Source organism: Scyliorhinus torazame, chromosome 2, assembly GCF_047496885.1.
Source record: "Scyliorhinus torazame isolate Kashiwa2021f chromosome 2, sScyTor2.1, whole genome shotgun sequence".
Classification (NCBI taxonomy): Eukaryota; Metazoa; Chordata; class Chondrichthyes; order Carcharhiniformes; family Scyliorhinidae; genus Scyliorhinus; species Scyliorhinus torazame.
In genome coordinates this window covers 372,423,130-372,438,128 of record NC_092708.1, presented here as the reverse complement: position 1 = coordinate 372,438,128, position 14,999 = coordinate 372,423,130, and the positions used below count along the sequence as shown (strand labels likewise).

The following is a 14,999-nucleotide window of genomic DNA, read 5'->3' as shown; positions in this document are numbered from 1 at the left end:
CCCTCTCACACCGCTCACTGACATCCTCCACCCCTCAAACAGCTGGCTCATCCTAGACCTTGTAAGGTCGGCCCAATAATGTAAGGCTACTTGTGACAATAAAGATCTGTTTCAGGCCCAGCCTCGCCAGAAGAACGAGGCATTTACCCTCCACAGCACCTCGCACCAAAGTCCTTCCTCCAGCGCCAGCCCCAAAGTCTTCCTCCCGTTCGCCTTGACCCCGTCCGTGGACACCACCTCCAAAATCCTCCCATAAATCGCTGAGACAAGCCCCCTCTCCAACCGCCCTGCTGACGGCACCGCCTCCAGCAACAAGGAGGCATGTGTTTCCGACCTTCCTCGCAAAGTCCTGCACCTGCATATACCTGAAACCTTCACTCCGCTCCAGCCCAACCTCTCGCCCAGCTCCTCCAAACTCGCAAATCGCCCTCCCAGAAACAGATCCTTAATTTCCTTAATCCCCCATGATTGCCCTAGTTGGGAAATAAAGAGAAGTTTCCAATAGTTAACAGAACAGCAGAAACTGAGAACCAGGAACAGATTACTGTTCAGTAAAATCCCAGAGTTGGAAAGGCATTGGATCATGAGAGGCCAAAAAGATATCTGCAGTAGGGTTTGTGAGAAATTACTGGTTTGGGAAACTGGTTTGAAATAATTGTGACCCAACCTAAAATGCTGCCTCAACTGCCTCCAGATCTTCAACGTGGCCACCACCACTGGACTCATCAAATACTTCCCTGGGGCCATCGGGAGCCATTGCCAGTGCCCACAATCCCGACTTCCTTCAAGAACCCACCTCCATCCTCCCCCACAAAGCTCCATCCCCAAATCTTTTCTGCATTTGCCGCCCAATAATAATTTATCAAATTTGGGAGGCGTCCCCTCTGCAGCATCACCTTCCTAATCCTAGGCACCTTTCCCACCCAAACAAACAAGGAGATCAGCCTGTCCATCCCCCTAAAAAACACCTTGTGCAAAAAGACCGCAGGCATTGAACCAAGAACAAGAATCGCGGCAAAACATTAATCTTTACTGTCTGTACCCGGCCTGCCAACAACAGAGAGAGATTGCCTCACCTCAGCAAGTCCACCTTCACCCACTCAATCAGGCTATTGAAATTGAACTTCCGAAGCCTTGCCCAATCCCGGGTTACCTGCACCTCCAGATACCTAAAATGCAACGCTGCCAGATGAAATGGCAGCCTCCCCACCCCCACTCCCGGAGGGGAGACTATAAAGTATTCCCTAAATTCAATTTGTACCCCCAAAAAGTCCCAAATTTGGCCCTGGAAACTTGGTGCCACTTAGTTGTAGGACTATCTTAACCTTCAGTCCTTCTCTTTGTAGATCACAACTGGGTATAACCTGGAGGATGACAGGTGTGAATGTGTTGCTTTACAGGATTATAAAGCTGAAGATCAGGTAAGGAAGAAAGTTATTGGTTTCATGCTTCTGAGCGGTTTTGTAAACATTAACATTATTTTGTTATTGGAATGACATTTAATTTTTTTTAAACCCAAGGGAAACAGAAATTTCAGTGAAGTAATCTTCCCAACAGAAGTAGTGCTATGTGTTCACGGGTGACAATTGGGAATCCTGTTCTATTTTAAGACGGATATGTAGATAGGATTAGATGAAGTAGGGTGGGAAGGAGCTCCCATGGAACATAAACACAGCATAGAACAGTTGGCCCGTTGACCTGTTTCAGTGATGTAAATTCTATGTAATGTAATATGCTATCAAGGCATGAACAGCTTTACTCCTTTGTAGACTTATTTGAGGAGAGAGAGTGCACATTGTCCTATTTTTAGCTGATGGGTAATATACAATGAATCACACCCCAAATCCTACACAAGTGGGATGACTGAGACTTCAATTTTTTTTTTTAAAGTAAAAGATTTAGCCAGTTCCTTTGCGACTTGCTGCTATTTTTAACCCTATTAATGAGGTCATCTGATTTTTCAAACAGTTTATGCATACTTGATTGCGCTATTGTTTTAGTATAAAGACTGCTTTATCTTCTACAATTTTTCTACAACACACAAAGATGCAGCAAGCTTTGGTAAGGGCCGAAAGAACATGTGGAAGTATAGTGAGATGAAAGCTTGATGGTGACAAACCCAGATTCTGAAAGAATCGCAAGATCACTGAAAGGAGTCACAATGTAAAACTGGGGCAGGACAGCAGGGGAAATGTCAAACACAATGCAACCCTGGCTGACATCAGTGTGCTTTGCTAAATTAACTGCAAAGTATTGTTAGGAAAACAAAGGTAGTTTTGAGGGATATTTATTTGTATTAGAAATAAGTTATGGTTTTAAGTAGGTTTAATTTAATGTTTCTGTGCCTGAGCAATGGAGTTTGTATATGTGGGGGTTGGTTTCAATTCCAACTGTGCTTCTATTGTACTTAGAGAGGGCTATGTCGTGAAGAGTAAATAAACTAGCAGTAGTTGCTTAGCAACTGGGGCCTTGTAAGGTAGAAAAGCCTTTACGTTTTAGTTTAGCTAATTTGATTGCAGTTGGAGATGGGTAGTGAGAGAAAAGGCAGCTCTCATAGCTCTGCTAGAAGCAGTTGGCCTTAGACGATTAAAGAGGGAACATCTCTCTCAGCCTTGCTGGAACAAAAGCCATACTATGGAGTAATGGTTAAGAAAACAAATGGTTAAGGAAACTGGAGAAATGAAGAGAAGTTTCCAAGAATTAGCAGAACAGCAGAAACTGCGAACCATGAACAGATTACTGTTCAGCAAAATCACAGAATTGAAAAGGCATTGGATCATGAGAGGCCAGAAAGATATCTGCAGTAGAGTTTGTGAGAAATTACTGGTTTGGGAGACTGGTTTGAAATAATTGTGGAGATCAGTGGCTGGACTTTGGAGTTTGTATAAAAGTCTTTATGACAAAAGAAACCTGAAGGGCAAAGTGTAAAACCTGAAAGCGAAATCTTGATGGAAGCATCGCAGGGAAAGGGTAATTTAAAAGTGTGACTTGAAAGCCGAATTTGAAATCACTTGTGTGGAAGCCGAAGTTCAGAGAGACAAGGTGGCTCACGGTATAAGAATCATCTGAGGGGGTTTTGAGGAGAAATCCATAGACATTCACTTGGGTTCAGAGAGGAGTGTGTCTTACCATAGTCATCTTGTGTGTTAATGAGGCCTTTGTAGTTTAAGATGTACTTTGTAATCTGTGTTAGTCTTAAAATCTGTGTGTAATTGTTGAGATAAGGGGAGAGTGAAGGAGTATTGTATCATAATCCAACGTCTCATGTTTTATAAATGTTCCTTTTCTTGTGTTTTTAAAATTAACTAACGATTCTGCTTCTCCATGTTTTATATATATTTTTTTAAAGTTAACGTTGCGGTCTTTTGAGCCAGGTTCCATTCTGGAATCTTCCTGTCCAGTTATAACATCAACTAGGAGCATAACAGTATTAGTAAAAAATTTAATTTCTCAAGAATCAGTTAGTTTGTTTACTCATGAGTATTGTAAGTGGAAACAGACCAGTGCATTGGCACTGAATTTGAATTGGATTTGTAGCATATCACCTGCCACCTCCCATGATTGGTTTCATTGATCACCGAAAAATTATTTTTCTGTATTTCTTTGGATTTGTGTTAGCCACTTTAGTTTGAAACAGCCCATTTGCCAACCCTCAGCAATTTTCAGCTCTTAAGGTTAGAACAATTATGCTCACGTATAAATGCTGAATGTAATTATATTGCCTTCCTGGGCATGGTATTTTTACGCAGGCGTGAATCTGTTCGTTTTACATTTTAAAATAGCATGCACAGGAATTTAGTACAGGCTCATTAAATAAAAGAAAGAACTTGTATTTATCTACCTCTCACAAGCACAGGATGTTTCAAAGTACTTTTGCAGCCAGTGAAGTACACTTGCAATATCTGGTGAAATTGTAACTCATTCAAAACCCACCACGTGCGCAAAGTTAAAATCAGGTCCGTAGTCGCAGTTGTACAAAGCATGGCCAAGTCTCTCAAAAAGCAATGAAATACATTACCAGTTCACCAGCTTTAGATAAGGAAACCGAAAATGCTACAAATACTCAACAAGCCTTTCAGCGTCTATGGGGAAAGAAGCAGTGTCAGTGTTTCAGTTTGTGGCCTTTCATCAGAACTTTATTTTCGGTGTTGGTTAAGGGATAATTATTGACTATGACACTAAGGAGGATTCCCCCGCTTCTCATTGAATAGTGCCAGGAGATCTTTTACTTGCACCTGAGAGGGCAGATGGGGCCTCGGTGCAACATCCGCAATAAAAGACAACACCTCTCGATTGTGCAGCCCTGCTGTGAATTGTGAGCTTGGATTATACCCTGGTTCAAATGTGAACTTTGCCAATAGGAAGTTGGCTGTTGAAGCCTTTATGTTTGTACATTGTAACCTAAATGCATTTCCTTTAAGAATATCAAAATTTCCACACCTCCCCTTGTTGCTGTTATTTTCACTTGTTACTTATGGATTTTCTTTTACAATCAGATGGAGATTTCTATCACATCCCTTTCCTCAAAATCTGGATGACATTGACCCTTTAGGCCTTGTGCCTGACTCTTTTGACATCAATTTGAGCTGCTTAGAGCAAACGGGTTGAAATTATGGGATTACACTGATAACACAAAGATAGGTGCATTGTAGATAAGAGTATAAAATTACAAGGGAATATTAATGGGTTAAGTGAATGGGCAAACTGACAAATGGATTTCAGTGTAGGTAAATGGGAAGTCGTCCATTTTGAACTTTAATGGATAGAACATGTATTTTTCAAAGATGAAAAGTTAGAAGTAGTGGAGCTCCAAAGAGTCCTTAGAAAATGTCATCAACAGGTAGAGAAAATAATTAAAAAGACTAATGGATCTCAGCCTTCGTATACTAGAGTACCAGGGAGTAGAGGTAATTCTTCAGCTATACAACGTCATGGTTGGACCACACATGGAGTCCAGGGAGCCATTCTGCGCATCATACATAAGGAAGTATATATTGGCCTTGGGGATAGAGGATAGCAGTGTAGATTGACCAGATCATATCTGGACGTCCCAAGGTTTAAATAAGGAGGAACGATTACACAAACTAGGATTGCATTTCCTGAAATTTTGAAAGTCTTGAAAGTTATTGGCTGATTTCATCAGAATTTTCAAGATTTATTGGGAGTAGATAGAGAGAACATATTTCTGTTTCTTGTGAAGTTCCAGGCTATAGAACATGGTCTAAAAATTAAAGACCAACCTTTTGAGAGTGAAATTAGGAATCACATCTACACATAGAGCGCAATAGATGTTCGGAGCATTCTTCTGCAAATGGCAATTGGCACTAGATCAGTTAATTTTAAGACTATGATTGATAGATTTTTGTTATGCAAAGGTATTAAGCAATAAGACAGGGTGGATTTATGGGGTTAAATCGCAGATCAGCGATTGAATCACAAATCAGACTTGAGGGGCTAAGTGGCTTGCGCTTGTTCCTTTTTTGCTATGCAGCAGGAAATCCCTGAATCGTTTTGAAAAGTGCACTTGTAAACTAAGCTGAAACTGCCAGAACTCTCTGCTTAGTATTCAGTTTAAATCTACATAGTAAAAAGCAGAAGCTTCTGCAATTGGAACTTGGGGCCTTTGATTTCCAGCCAGTTTCCCAGACAATTTGTACTGATCTAACACATGATATTTGAATCTTTCAGATCTATATTTTCTATGGGACTCGCTCCAATGCTGAGTTTGTGATACACAATGGATTTTTTTTCAATAATAACTCGCACGACAGAGTGAAGATAAAGCTGGGAGTGAGTAAAAGTGACCGACTCTATGCTATGAAAGCAGAAGTTTTAGCTCGTGCTGGCATACCAACGTAAGTATTTTAGAAAGGGTTTTGTCCATCTCTTAGCATTGGGCAATCACCAACCGGCAAATTCAGCTGTTTATGCGAGAATACATGTAAAAATATTAAAATTGTTTACCTTATCTGCAGTTTACCCTATAAGGCATATAAAATAATTAATATATGGACATTTTAATGCTAGTTTTTTGAGTTTCTGGATCAATGAACAACTTTGTCTGGCAGTTGTGTTCCTCAAGATATCACCGTAATGCTGCCCACTATCTTTCTAATAAATTTAACGGGCGAAAAATCATGGACTATGTGCTTCCAATTTCTTGATAACATGTAGTTGGTGGGTGAGACTCTCTGCCAGTTGTAAACTCAGAAAATTACCCCTCAGTCTTCGGTTGTGACAGCCATAATCTAAGAAGCAGGTAATTGTGGTTGCTTCCAAACATGGTAAAACATTATCGGGGAAAGGGGAACAGTCCAATTATTTACAGTATTGATTGGAGGAAGCATGAAATTCAGTTACTAAAAGTGGATCTCTATGTATACCGAGGTGGGGAGCAGGGGAGGTGTGTTTTTCCATTTAAAACTTAAAGACAAAGTTTGCAATATTTCATCCAAAGTGACATATGAAGCTTTGGTATGGTCACTGCAGATCTTTTATGGGCTAACTATTAGAATACAGTTTCTCTCTGCCTGAAAATCTCCAGCCCTCCCTCAGAAGCCTGGGTCCCTCTGTCAGGCGAACAAATGAGACTAAAGCGACTTAAGAATTATTAGTCCGCATAAAATAAAGTATTGCATTTACCACAAAAAAGAGTCTCTGCATTTTTCTTGACAGAAGTATTTACTTATTAAATGCATTGCTGCTTCAGAGTAAAAGTCTGATATGCCACCACCTATGATTATAACACTAATTAATAGAGAGAGCATATAAAGTGTCCTCTGATACCCAACTCACATCAACACACATTTTGTATGGCTCCCTAAGACAGCCTGATAATGATGGAATTAAGAGAGTGACTTAAGTGGAACTGATTGTGCCTTTTTCTCACCAGAGTCATATTCTTTAAAGCATCAGTGGTATAATTAAATGTACACTCCAATGTTTTGAAAGCTCTTTTTGCCTCGCTACAATATTTTAAATGCCTAAGTGCAGTTCTCCAAAATGCAAGTTTTGAGACCTGTTGCAGTTGAGATGAAAGACTGCTTCCTGGTCCCCCACCTCCTTGTTTAATGCACAATTGAGTTCAAATCAACAGGAAAAATTACAGTATCCATTCATAATGGTCCCACTGAAATGGGTTTAAGAAGTTAGAATAGGCAAGTGTTCGAAGCACAAAACTGCTCTTGAGAGGAAAACGATAATAATTTGTACAACTACAATAATTTGTGTAGTGTGGCCATGCACAATTTCCTTTGCTTCTGAGACCATGCGGCTTATCTTCAATATAGTGAGGACTTCATATATAATGCTTTCTAATTATATGATGGTGAGATATTTTCCTACAAACATGTTGAGCTCTACTCCGTTTCTTTCCTGCTCAAGAAATGATTAAGTCTGTGAGTATTGACTTGCAGGCACAAGGTTGTGCACTACTGCCCCACTCAGCAAGATACAGATGCATTTCAAGGCTGTCAAGATTAAACTCTATCTTGTTCTTTTCACACTTTCTCACTCACTATCTTGAACAATCACAGTAGGCAAGTCTTTCTCCTTATTAACTACCCATGGGGCTGGGTGGCATGGCCCGCAGTGCTGCCTACGGCGCTGAGGACCCAGGTTTGATCCCGGCCCTGGTTCACTGTCCGTGTTGAGTTTTCACATTCTCCCCGTGTTTGCGTGGGTTTCACCCCCACAACCCAAAGATGTGCAGGTTAGGTGCCCTCAATTGGGAAAAAATAACCGGGTACTCTAATTTTTTTTAAAAACTACCCATAGGGTGTCCTTTACACCAACTCAAAGTCTCTTACATTCCCATCCCAACTTCTAGCTGAAGGAAGAAGAATGGAGCTTGGAGGGAAGAATAAGCAGCAAAAGTACCAAGGAGAAAAAATAATCATACCTAAAGTAATAGTTGGGAATCATTTTCTGCATTTTGCACTACCAGAGTACAGCACACATGCTGGAAGCTCAATATTGAAATATCAGTTGCAGAAAGTTGTATATTCATTATGCAGCCCACCCAAGTTGCCATTTGTTAATTTAAATGGATGAAAACGTGGTCAAGCTGAATCATGGATACATGACCCTGATTATCTAGTTTGTGCACCAGGTGTGAGATGGGAACTAAAGGTTGGAAAACTTGCCCATTATTCATGGTACTTAATCAGAATGGGCTGTCAGTGAATCTTACAATCTGTGGCCACTTGCTGTTCATTATATGCTGTGAACTTAAACTATGACTTGAAAATTGCTAGGTCATTTTCTGGTTTGCGGCTGCTGCTTTGATAACTCACCTTTGGTACAATTAGATACTTGTTGAAGCTGATATTGTGACTATTCTGACAGACTAACTCTAGTGTCCATTGTTTCTGTCAGTTCCAGCGTATTTGCTCTACACTGCAGCGAACCTCCCATCTCAGCCCAGCTGTTAGCTTTCCTACGCGTCTTCTGCATGACTGAAGGTAAAGCCTTTCCCCCATTTTTCTTTTTTAAAGTGGGGGATATTATTGTAAATGATTGTGAGGTGCTAATCTCAAAAGGCTAAAAATTACTTCTTTCGAACTGCAAGTGAGAAACTCGAGTAGTTTATAACAGATCCCTAAAGTGAGATCATATCTGAGAAGTTATTTGTGATTATCTATTCCATTGACTATGTTTTGGACTTGCTGCTGATGCACATCTTTGTGGACATTGGCCAGTGCATTCTCTGCTGCAGATGCATAATGATGTTCTTGCTCACTTGTGTCTTTTCTTCCACATAATTTACTCCAATCATCAATGACTGTACGTTTTGCTATTTCTCAGACTGTCCTAAGTAATACTAGGTCAGCATTAAGGATGGCAAATTCTTATATTTATTGCCTTTACTGTAATTGTTAAAAGGATACCTTGATTTGTCACTTGGCTGTATTGAGAACTGCTATTAATATTGTCATTTTCCTGCAAGTGCTATCTCTTCTCCACCCCCTCCCCCCACAAGTAAAAAGCTTTCTGGGGATTTATGTAATCTAGTCTTGTGCACCCTGATTTTTTATTTTTAAATCTCTCCTCCATATATTGTCATTTATATCTGTTAAGTCGTGTGTATTTGTGATTTCATTTGTGATGTCGCCTCCCTGTGACAGTAATTCTCCCCCAATTTCCCTCTTTAAATAAATAACCATTTATTACATGGGGTAGGAAAGAAGTGTTTTAAATTTTTTAGTCATGGTGTTCTGGCACTCGTTGTGTGGGGTAGGCTTGATTGCTTTTTTTTCCTGGCCTCTGGGGCAACATGGTAGCACAGTGGTTAGCACTGCTGCCTCACAGCACCAGGGACCGGGGCTCGATTCCCACCTTGAGTGACTGTCCGTGTGGAAGTTTACGCATTCTCCGTACCTGTGTGGGTTTCCTCCGGATACTCCGGTTTCCTCCCACAGTCCAAAGATATGTAGTTTAGGTGGATTGGCCATGCTAAATTGCCCCTTAGTGTTCAAAGGTGTATAAATATGGATAGGGGGTTATTGGGATAGGGTGGGGGAGTGGGCTTGGGTGGAACGCTCTTTCAAAAGGCTGGTGTAGACTCGATGGGGCGAATGGCCTCCTTCTGCACTGTAGGCTTTCTATGATCATGTAAATCAGCTAGATTCATATTATCACTGTAAAATTCAGTTTTGGAAAAAGGGGTGGCACTGTAGCACAGTGGTTAGCAGCTGCTGCCTCACAGCGCCAGGGTCCTAGGTTCAATTTCGGCCTTGGCTGACGGTAGCACAGTGGTTAGCACTGTTGCTTCACAGGGCCCTGGGTTTAATTCCTGCTTGGGTCACTGTGTGTGGAGTCTGCACGTTCTCCCTGTGTCTGCGTGGATTTCTTCCGGGTGCTTTGGTTTCCTCCCACAAGTCCTGAAAGACGCGCTGTTAGGTGGCATTCTGAATTATCCCTCTGTGTACCTGAACAGGTGCCGGAGCGTGGCGACTAGGGGATTTTCACACTAACTTAATTGCAGTGTTAATGTAAGCCTACGTGTGACACTAATAAAGATTATTATTACTGGGAGGAGTTTGCATTTTCTCCCCGTGTCTGCGTGGGTTTCCTCTGGGTGTTCCAGTTTCCTACCACAGTCCAAAGATGTGCAGGTTAGGTGGATTGGCCACGCTAAATTGCTCCTTAGTGTCCAAGAATGTATAGGTTAGGTGGGGTCACAGGGATAGGGTGGGTGTGGGCCTAGATAGGATGCTCTTTCAGGGTGTCGAAGCAGACCCGATGGGTCGAATTGCCTCCTTTTGCGCTGTAGGAATTCTATGGTTCTACATGTCCGTATCTTTCTATTAAAGTGATTTCTTATTTTATGTTGTATGTTCATAATGGGTTGTTGTTGTGGCTGACTTTGTTGATACAGATTGCAGAGACTGGCTTGAAGCACCTCCAAAAGGAGCATGTATTTCAGATTAGCTAATGCTCCCAACTCGTCTAGTTGTCATGTTTTTGTGGGAAGGCTTCACTGGAAAGTTCCCAGTTGATGATAGAGGGGTACTGTTCTGTAACATCTGTGTCTGTATACATAATACAGTTCAGAAAAGAAAGATAATTTCACCAAGGCATTATAAAATCTTTAAATGAAAATCAGCAAAGAGAACTTTTCTTCACAGTAATGTTTGCTATTAATACATGGAGGAGCCCTTTTAAATTTCATAGAATGTTTACATTCACCTAATATGAATGTAACTACCTTTTATATACTGTTGTATCTTGACTAGTGAGTAATGAATAATAATTCGAGCACGGTGACCGCGAGGTCTTGTGGCATAGTGTCCCTGCCTCTGAGCCAGAAGCTCTGGGTTCGGGTCCTACTCCAGGAGTTGATAGCCAAGGTAGGCAAATTCATGCCGCGGCCAAAGGATTGAATACCAACCTGCAAAATCCTTCCAATATGCCTTTGTCAGGCGGTAAGAGCAGGAGAGGCTTGAGGTCAGCCATGCCTAATGCGGAGTAACGTTCCTCAGGCTATAAACCTCTGGTGACAGGTTAGCAACTCTCGCTGTGGGAACAGATGAAAGTCTACCTTGTGCACCACTAGGTGAGAGAAGAGAAACAACAACAAACAACCAGGGCCAGGATTTTCCAGCCGGGGTCCACGGCGGTGGTATCGGAAGATCCTGGTGGCGGGTGGGGCCAGAAAATCTCCACTCATAATTCTGATGGAATTCTGCATTTTTCCATGCATTCTGCAAATCATGCACCTCTTCTGAGACTGGACAGGAACTGTGATTGTATCTTGTGGCCTTGAGTTCTGGCATTTCTGCGAATAAAACATTTTGTTTGCAGTTTTAATGTCTTCACATCATGGAACTTCGAAGTAACAAGAAAATAGATAGATTATTTAATGATCAGACTGTGGTTTTTTTGGTGGTGCGGAAGTGGGAAAACTGGAGATGGGCTGATATTTGGGGAGGAGAAGCAGCAGTGGGCACTTTCTTCAAATGTGACGTTGCAATGAGCATTCCTGTTCCGTTTGGGTCTACATTCAGGTATTTTGAAAAACACACCTCATAAGTTACAGGTAGACCCAAAGGTCTGGTTTTCCTGAATGAATAAGGTGTTTGCTGCTTCAGAGCAATCGATAGTAATCTCTCTGTAAATTATATCTGCAAATATCTGCAAAATCTGCAAAATTGGGGCGATGGATAGTTACAAGGTAGCGAGGAAGGATCTAAAGCGAGAGCTAAGACGAGCAAGGAGGGGACATGAGAAGTATTTGGCAGGAAGGATCAAGGAAAACCCAAAAGGTTTCTATAGGTATGTCAGGAATAAGCGAATGACTAGGGAAAGAGTACGACCAATCAAGGACAGGGATGGGAAATTGTGTGTGGAGTCTGAAGAGATAGGCGAGATACTAAATGAATATTTTTCGTCAGTATTCACTCAGGAAAAAGATAATGTTGTGGAGCAGAATGCTGAGCCCCAGGCTAATAGAATAGATGGCATTGAGGTACGTAGGGAAGAGGTGTTGGCAATTCTGGACAGGCTGAAAATAGATAAGTCCCCGGGACCTGATAGGATTTATCCTAGGATTCTCTGGGAGGCCAGGGAAGAGATTGCTGGACCTTTGGCTTTGATTTTTATGTCATCATTGGCTACAGGAATAGTGCCAGAGGACTGGAGGACAGCAAATGTGGTCCCTTTGTTCAAAAAGGGGAGCAGAGACAACCCCGGCAACCATAGACCGGTGAGCCTCACGTCTGTAGTGGGTAAAGTCTTGGAGGGGATTATAAGAGACAAGATTTATAATCATCTAGATAGGAATAATATGATCAGGGATAGTCAGCATGGCTTTGTGAAAGGTAGGTCATGCCTCACAAACCTTATTGAGTTCTTTGAGAAGGTGACTGAACAGGTAGATGAGGGTAGAGCAGTTGATGTGGTGTATATGGATTTCAGCAAAGCGTTTGATAAGGTTCCCCACGGTAGGCTATTGCAGAAAATACGGAGGCTGGGGATTGAGGGTGATTTAGAGATGTGGATCAGAAATTGGCTAGCTGAAAGAAGACAGAGGGTGGTGGTTGATGGGAAATGTTCAGAATGGAGTACAGTCACAAGTGGAGTACCACAAGGATCTGTTCTGGGGCCGTTGCTGTTTGTCATTTTTATCAATGACCTAGAGGAAGGCGCAGAAGGGTGGGTGAGTAAATTTGCAGACGATACTAAAGTCGGTGGTGTTGTCGATGGTGTGGAAGGATGTAGCAGGTTACAGAGGGATATAGATAAGCTGCAGAGCTGGGCTGAGAGGTGGCAAATGGAGTTTAATGTAGAGAAGTGTGAGGTGATTCACTTTGGAAGGAATAACAGGAATGCGGAATATTTGGCTAATGGTAAAGTTCTTGAAAGTGTGGATGAGCAGAGGGATCTAGGTGTCCATGTACATAGATCCCTGAAAGTTGCCACCCAGGTTGATAGGGTTGTGAAGAAGGCCTATGGAGTGTTGGCCTTTATTGGTAGAGGGATTGAGTTCTGGAGTCGGGAGGTCATGTTGCAGCTGTACAGAACTCTGGTACGGCCGCATTTGGAGTATTGCGTACAGTTCTGGTCACCGCATTATAGGAAGGACGTGGAGGCTTTGGAGCGGGTGCAGAGGAGATTTACCAGGATGTTGCCTGGTATGGAGGGAAAATCTTATGAGGAAAGGCTGATGGACTTGAGGTTGTTTTCGTTGGAGAGAAGAAGGTTAAGAGGAGACTTAATAGAGGCATACAAAATGATCAGGGGGTTGGATAGGGTGGACAGTGAGAGCCTTCTCCCGCGGATGGAAATGGCTGGCACGAGGGGACATAACTTTAAACTGAGGGGTAATAGATATAGGACAGAGGTCAGAGGTAGGTTCTTTACGCAAAGAGTAGTGAGGCCGTGGAATGCCCTACCTGCTACAGTAGTGAACTCACCAACATTGAGGGCATTTAAAAGTTTATTGGATAAACATGTGGATGATAATGGCATAGTGTAGGTTAGATGGCTTTTGTTTCGGTGCAACATCGTGGGCCGAAGGGCCTGTACTGCGCTGTATTGTTCTATGTTCTATAAGAGGCATAATGGCTTTTTCAGCCCATGATCGTAACATGATAATTTATTTCCCTTTCACAGTAAGACAAGCTGCACACCTTTGGACACAAATGTGCATGTTTCTTGCCTAAACTATGGCCTCAATAGAACAGCACCAGAAAATGGACACTGTGTCCAGATTTATGGGTAGTTATTGTCAAACATTTATTGGTTTATTGTCAAACGCTTATTATGAGAAGGTTCAATGCAGCTAGAATTTCTCAAACTTTGTCAAAGTGTCTTCCTCCTCCACTCTCTTGAGAGCCATGCCACTTCCATTTCTTGCTCTGAATTGGAGTTACATTTTCACTGCATTTGGGCATTTCACAGCAATTTATGCTGGACCTTTGACTGATGTAGCGATTTTATAATGTGTATGGTGCATCATGTGAATTCAATCAGTGTTCATGTAAGAGTACATACCACACTGATGTTAAATGTTGCGTCAATTAAACTGACGAAGATAATTAGAAGGCCGTCAGTTACAAAATTGTAGGACAAACATGTTGAGCAAATGAAAATAGTTTTTTCTGCAGTTTTCCTTTGCCAGTTTAAAAATTGGTTTAGCATTTAATTTTAAGACTGCAAGTATTTGAAGGATTACAGATAACTTCCATTTTACACTGCTGTTTATGGAATCCTACTATCTTAAAAATAGCCAGTTGTAGCTTTCTGGATTATGTAAAGAAAGTGAGTTTGCTGTGAAAATGCTGATATATATAAAAATAAATTGCGGAAGGTTAATCAGAATACGATTGCAATGAAAACTGCTGATGATTTTTTTTAAAATGAGCAGAGGTTAAACAGAGTTGGGCAGAGATACCAGTAGTGTGTGGGTACCGAGCAGTTCTCAGTCAGCTCTGAGTCAGCTAGTCTTTATCTGCCTCTGTTTCCTCCTCGGACACTACAGCAGAACCATGGAGGGCTGCAGCAAAAGGCAGAGTAGGTTTCACTACATACTCCTCACTGCACCCTCATGAATGATTGTTTTTTCATTATTGTGAAGCAGATAGAACCCTACTTCAATGTCTTTGTTTTCATGTTTGTCAGACGAATCAAAGAATAAATGGTGGGGGTGGAGAAATAGAGCCACATTCTTACCCTCCCTGCTCCACCCTTGTAACCAGTCAGTGTGCAATTGTGACAGACTGCCAATGGAGTCATACAATGAACCAATGGGCAATGAACGTAAATAAACAAAAAACAAGGTACAGCAGCACACGTGGTTCTGTTAAGTTTAGTTAGTGTAATAATCAAAAGTGAGCATTGTGCAATGAGAGTGCTTGTAAGTCAAGTTGGCTAACCGCTTCTCTGGGTCATTTAACAAGGTAGTGGAATTATTTAATTTGTATCCTCCTAAGGATCGGTGCTTCATGTGACTTGCCTCCTGACTCCCCAAAGAGTGTCCACCATCTACAGTTCATTAG

The 14,999-nt window shown here is 41.7% G+C and overlaps 1 protein-coding gene across 2 annotated transcripts in view; it reads left to right on the top strand.

Annotated features, from left to right (window-relative positions):
- setd3 (SET domain containing 3, actin histidine methyltransferase) overlaps positions 1-14,999 on the top strand; it is a 184,453-nt gene that overhangs the window by 155,075 nt on the left and 14,379 nt on the right. For both annotated transcript variants that reach the window (XM_072493008.1, XM_072493000.1), the window contains 3 exons: positions 1,347-1,421; positions 5,689-5,855; positions 8,377-8,462. In XM_072493008.1, coding sequence (XP_072349109.1) covers positions 1,347-1,421; positions 5,689-5,855; positions 8,377-8,462 — 328 coding nt within the window. The remainder of the gene's footprint in view (positions 1-1,346; positions 1,422-5,688; positions 5,856-8,376; positions 8,463-14,999) is intronic.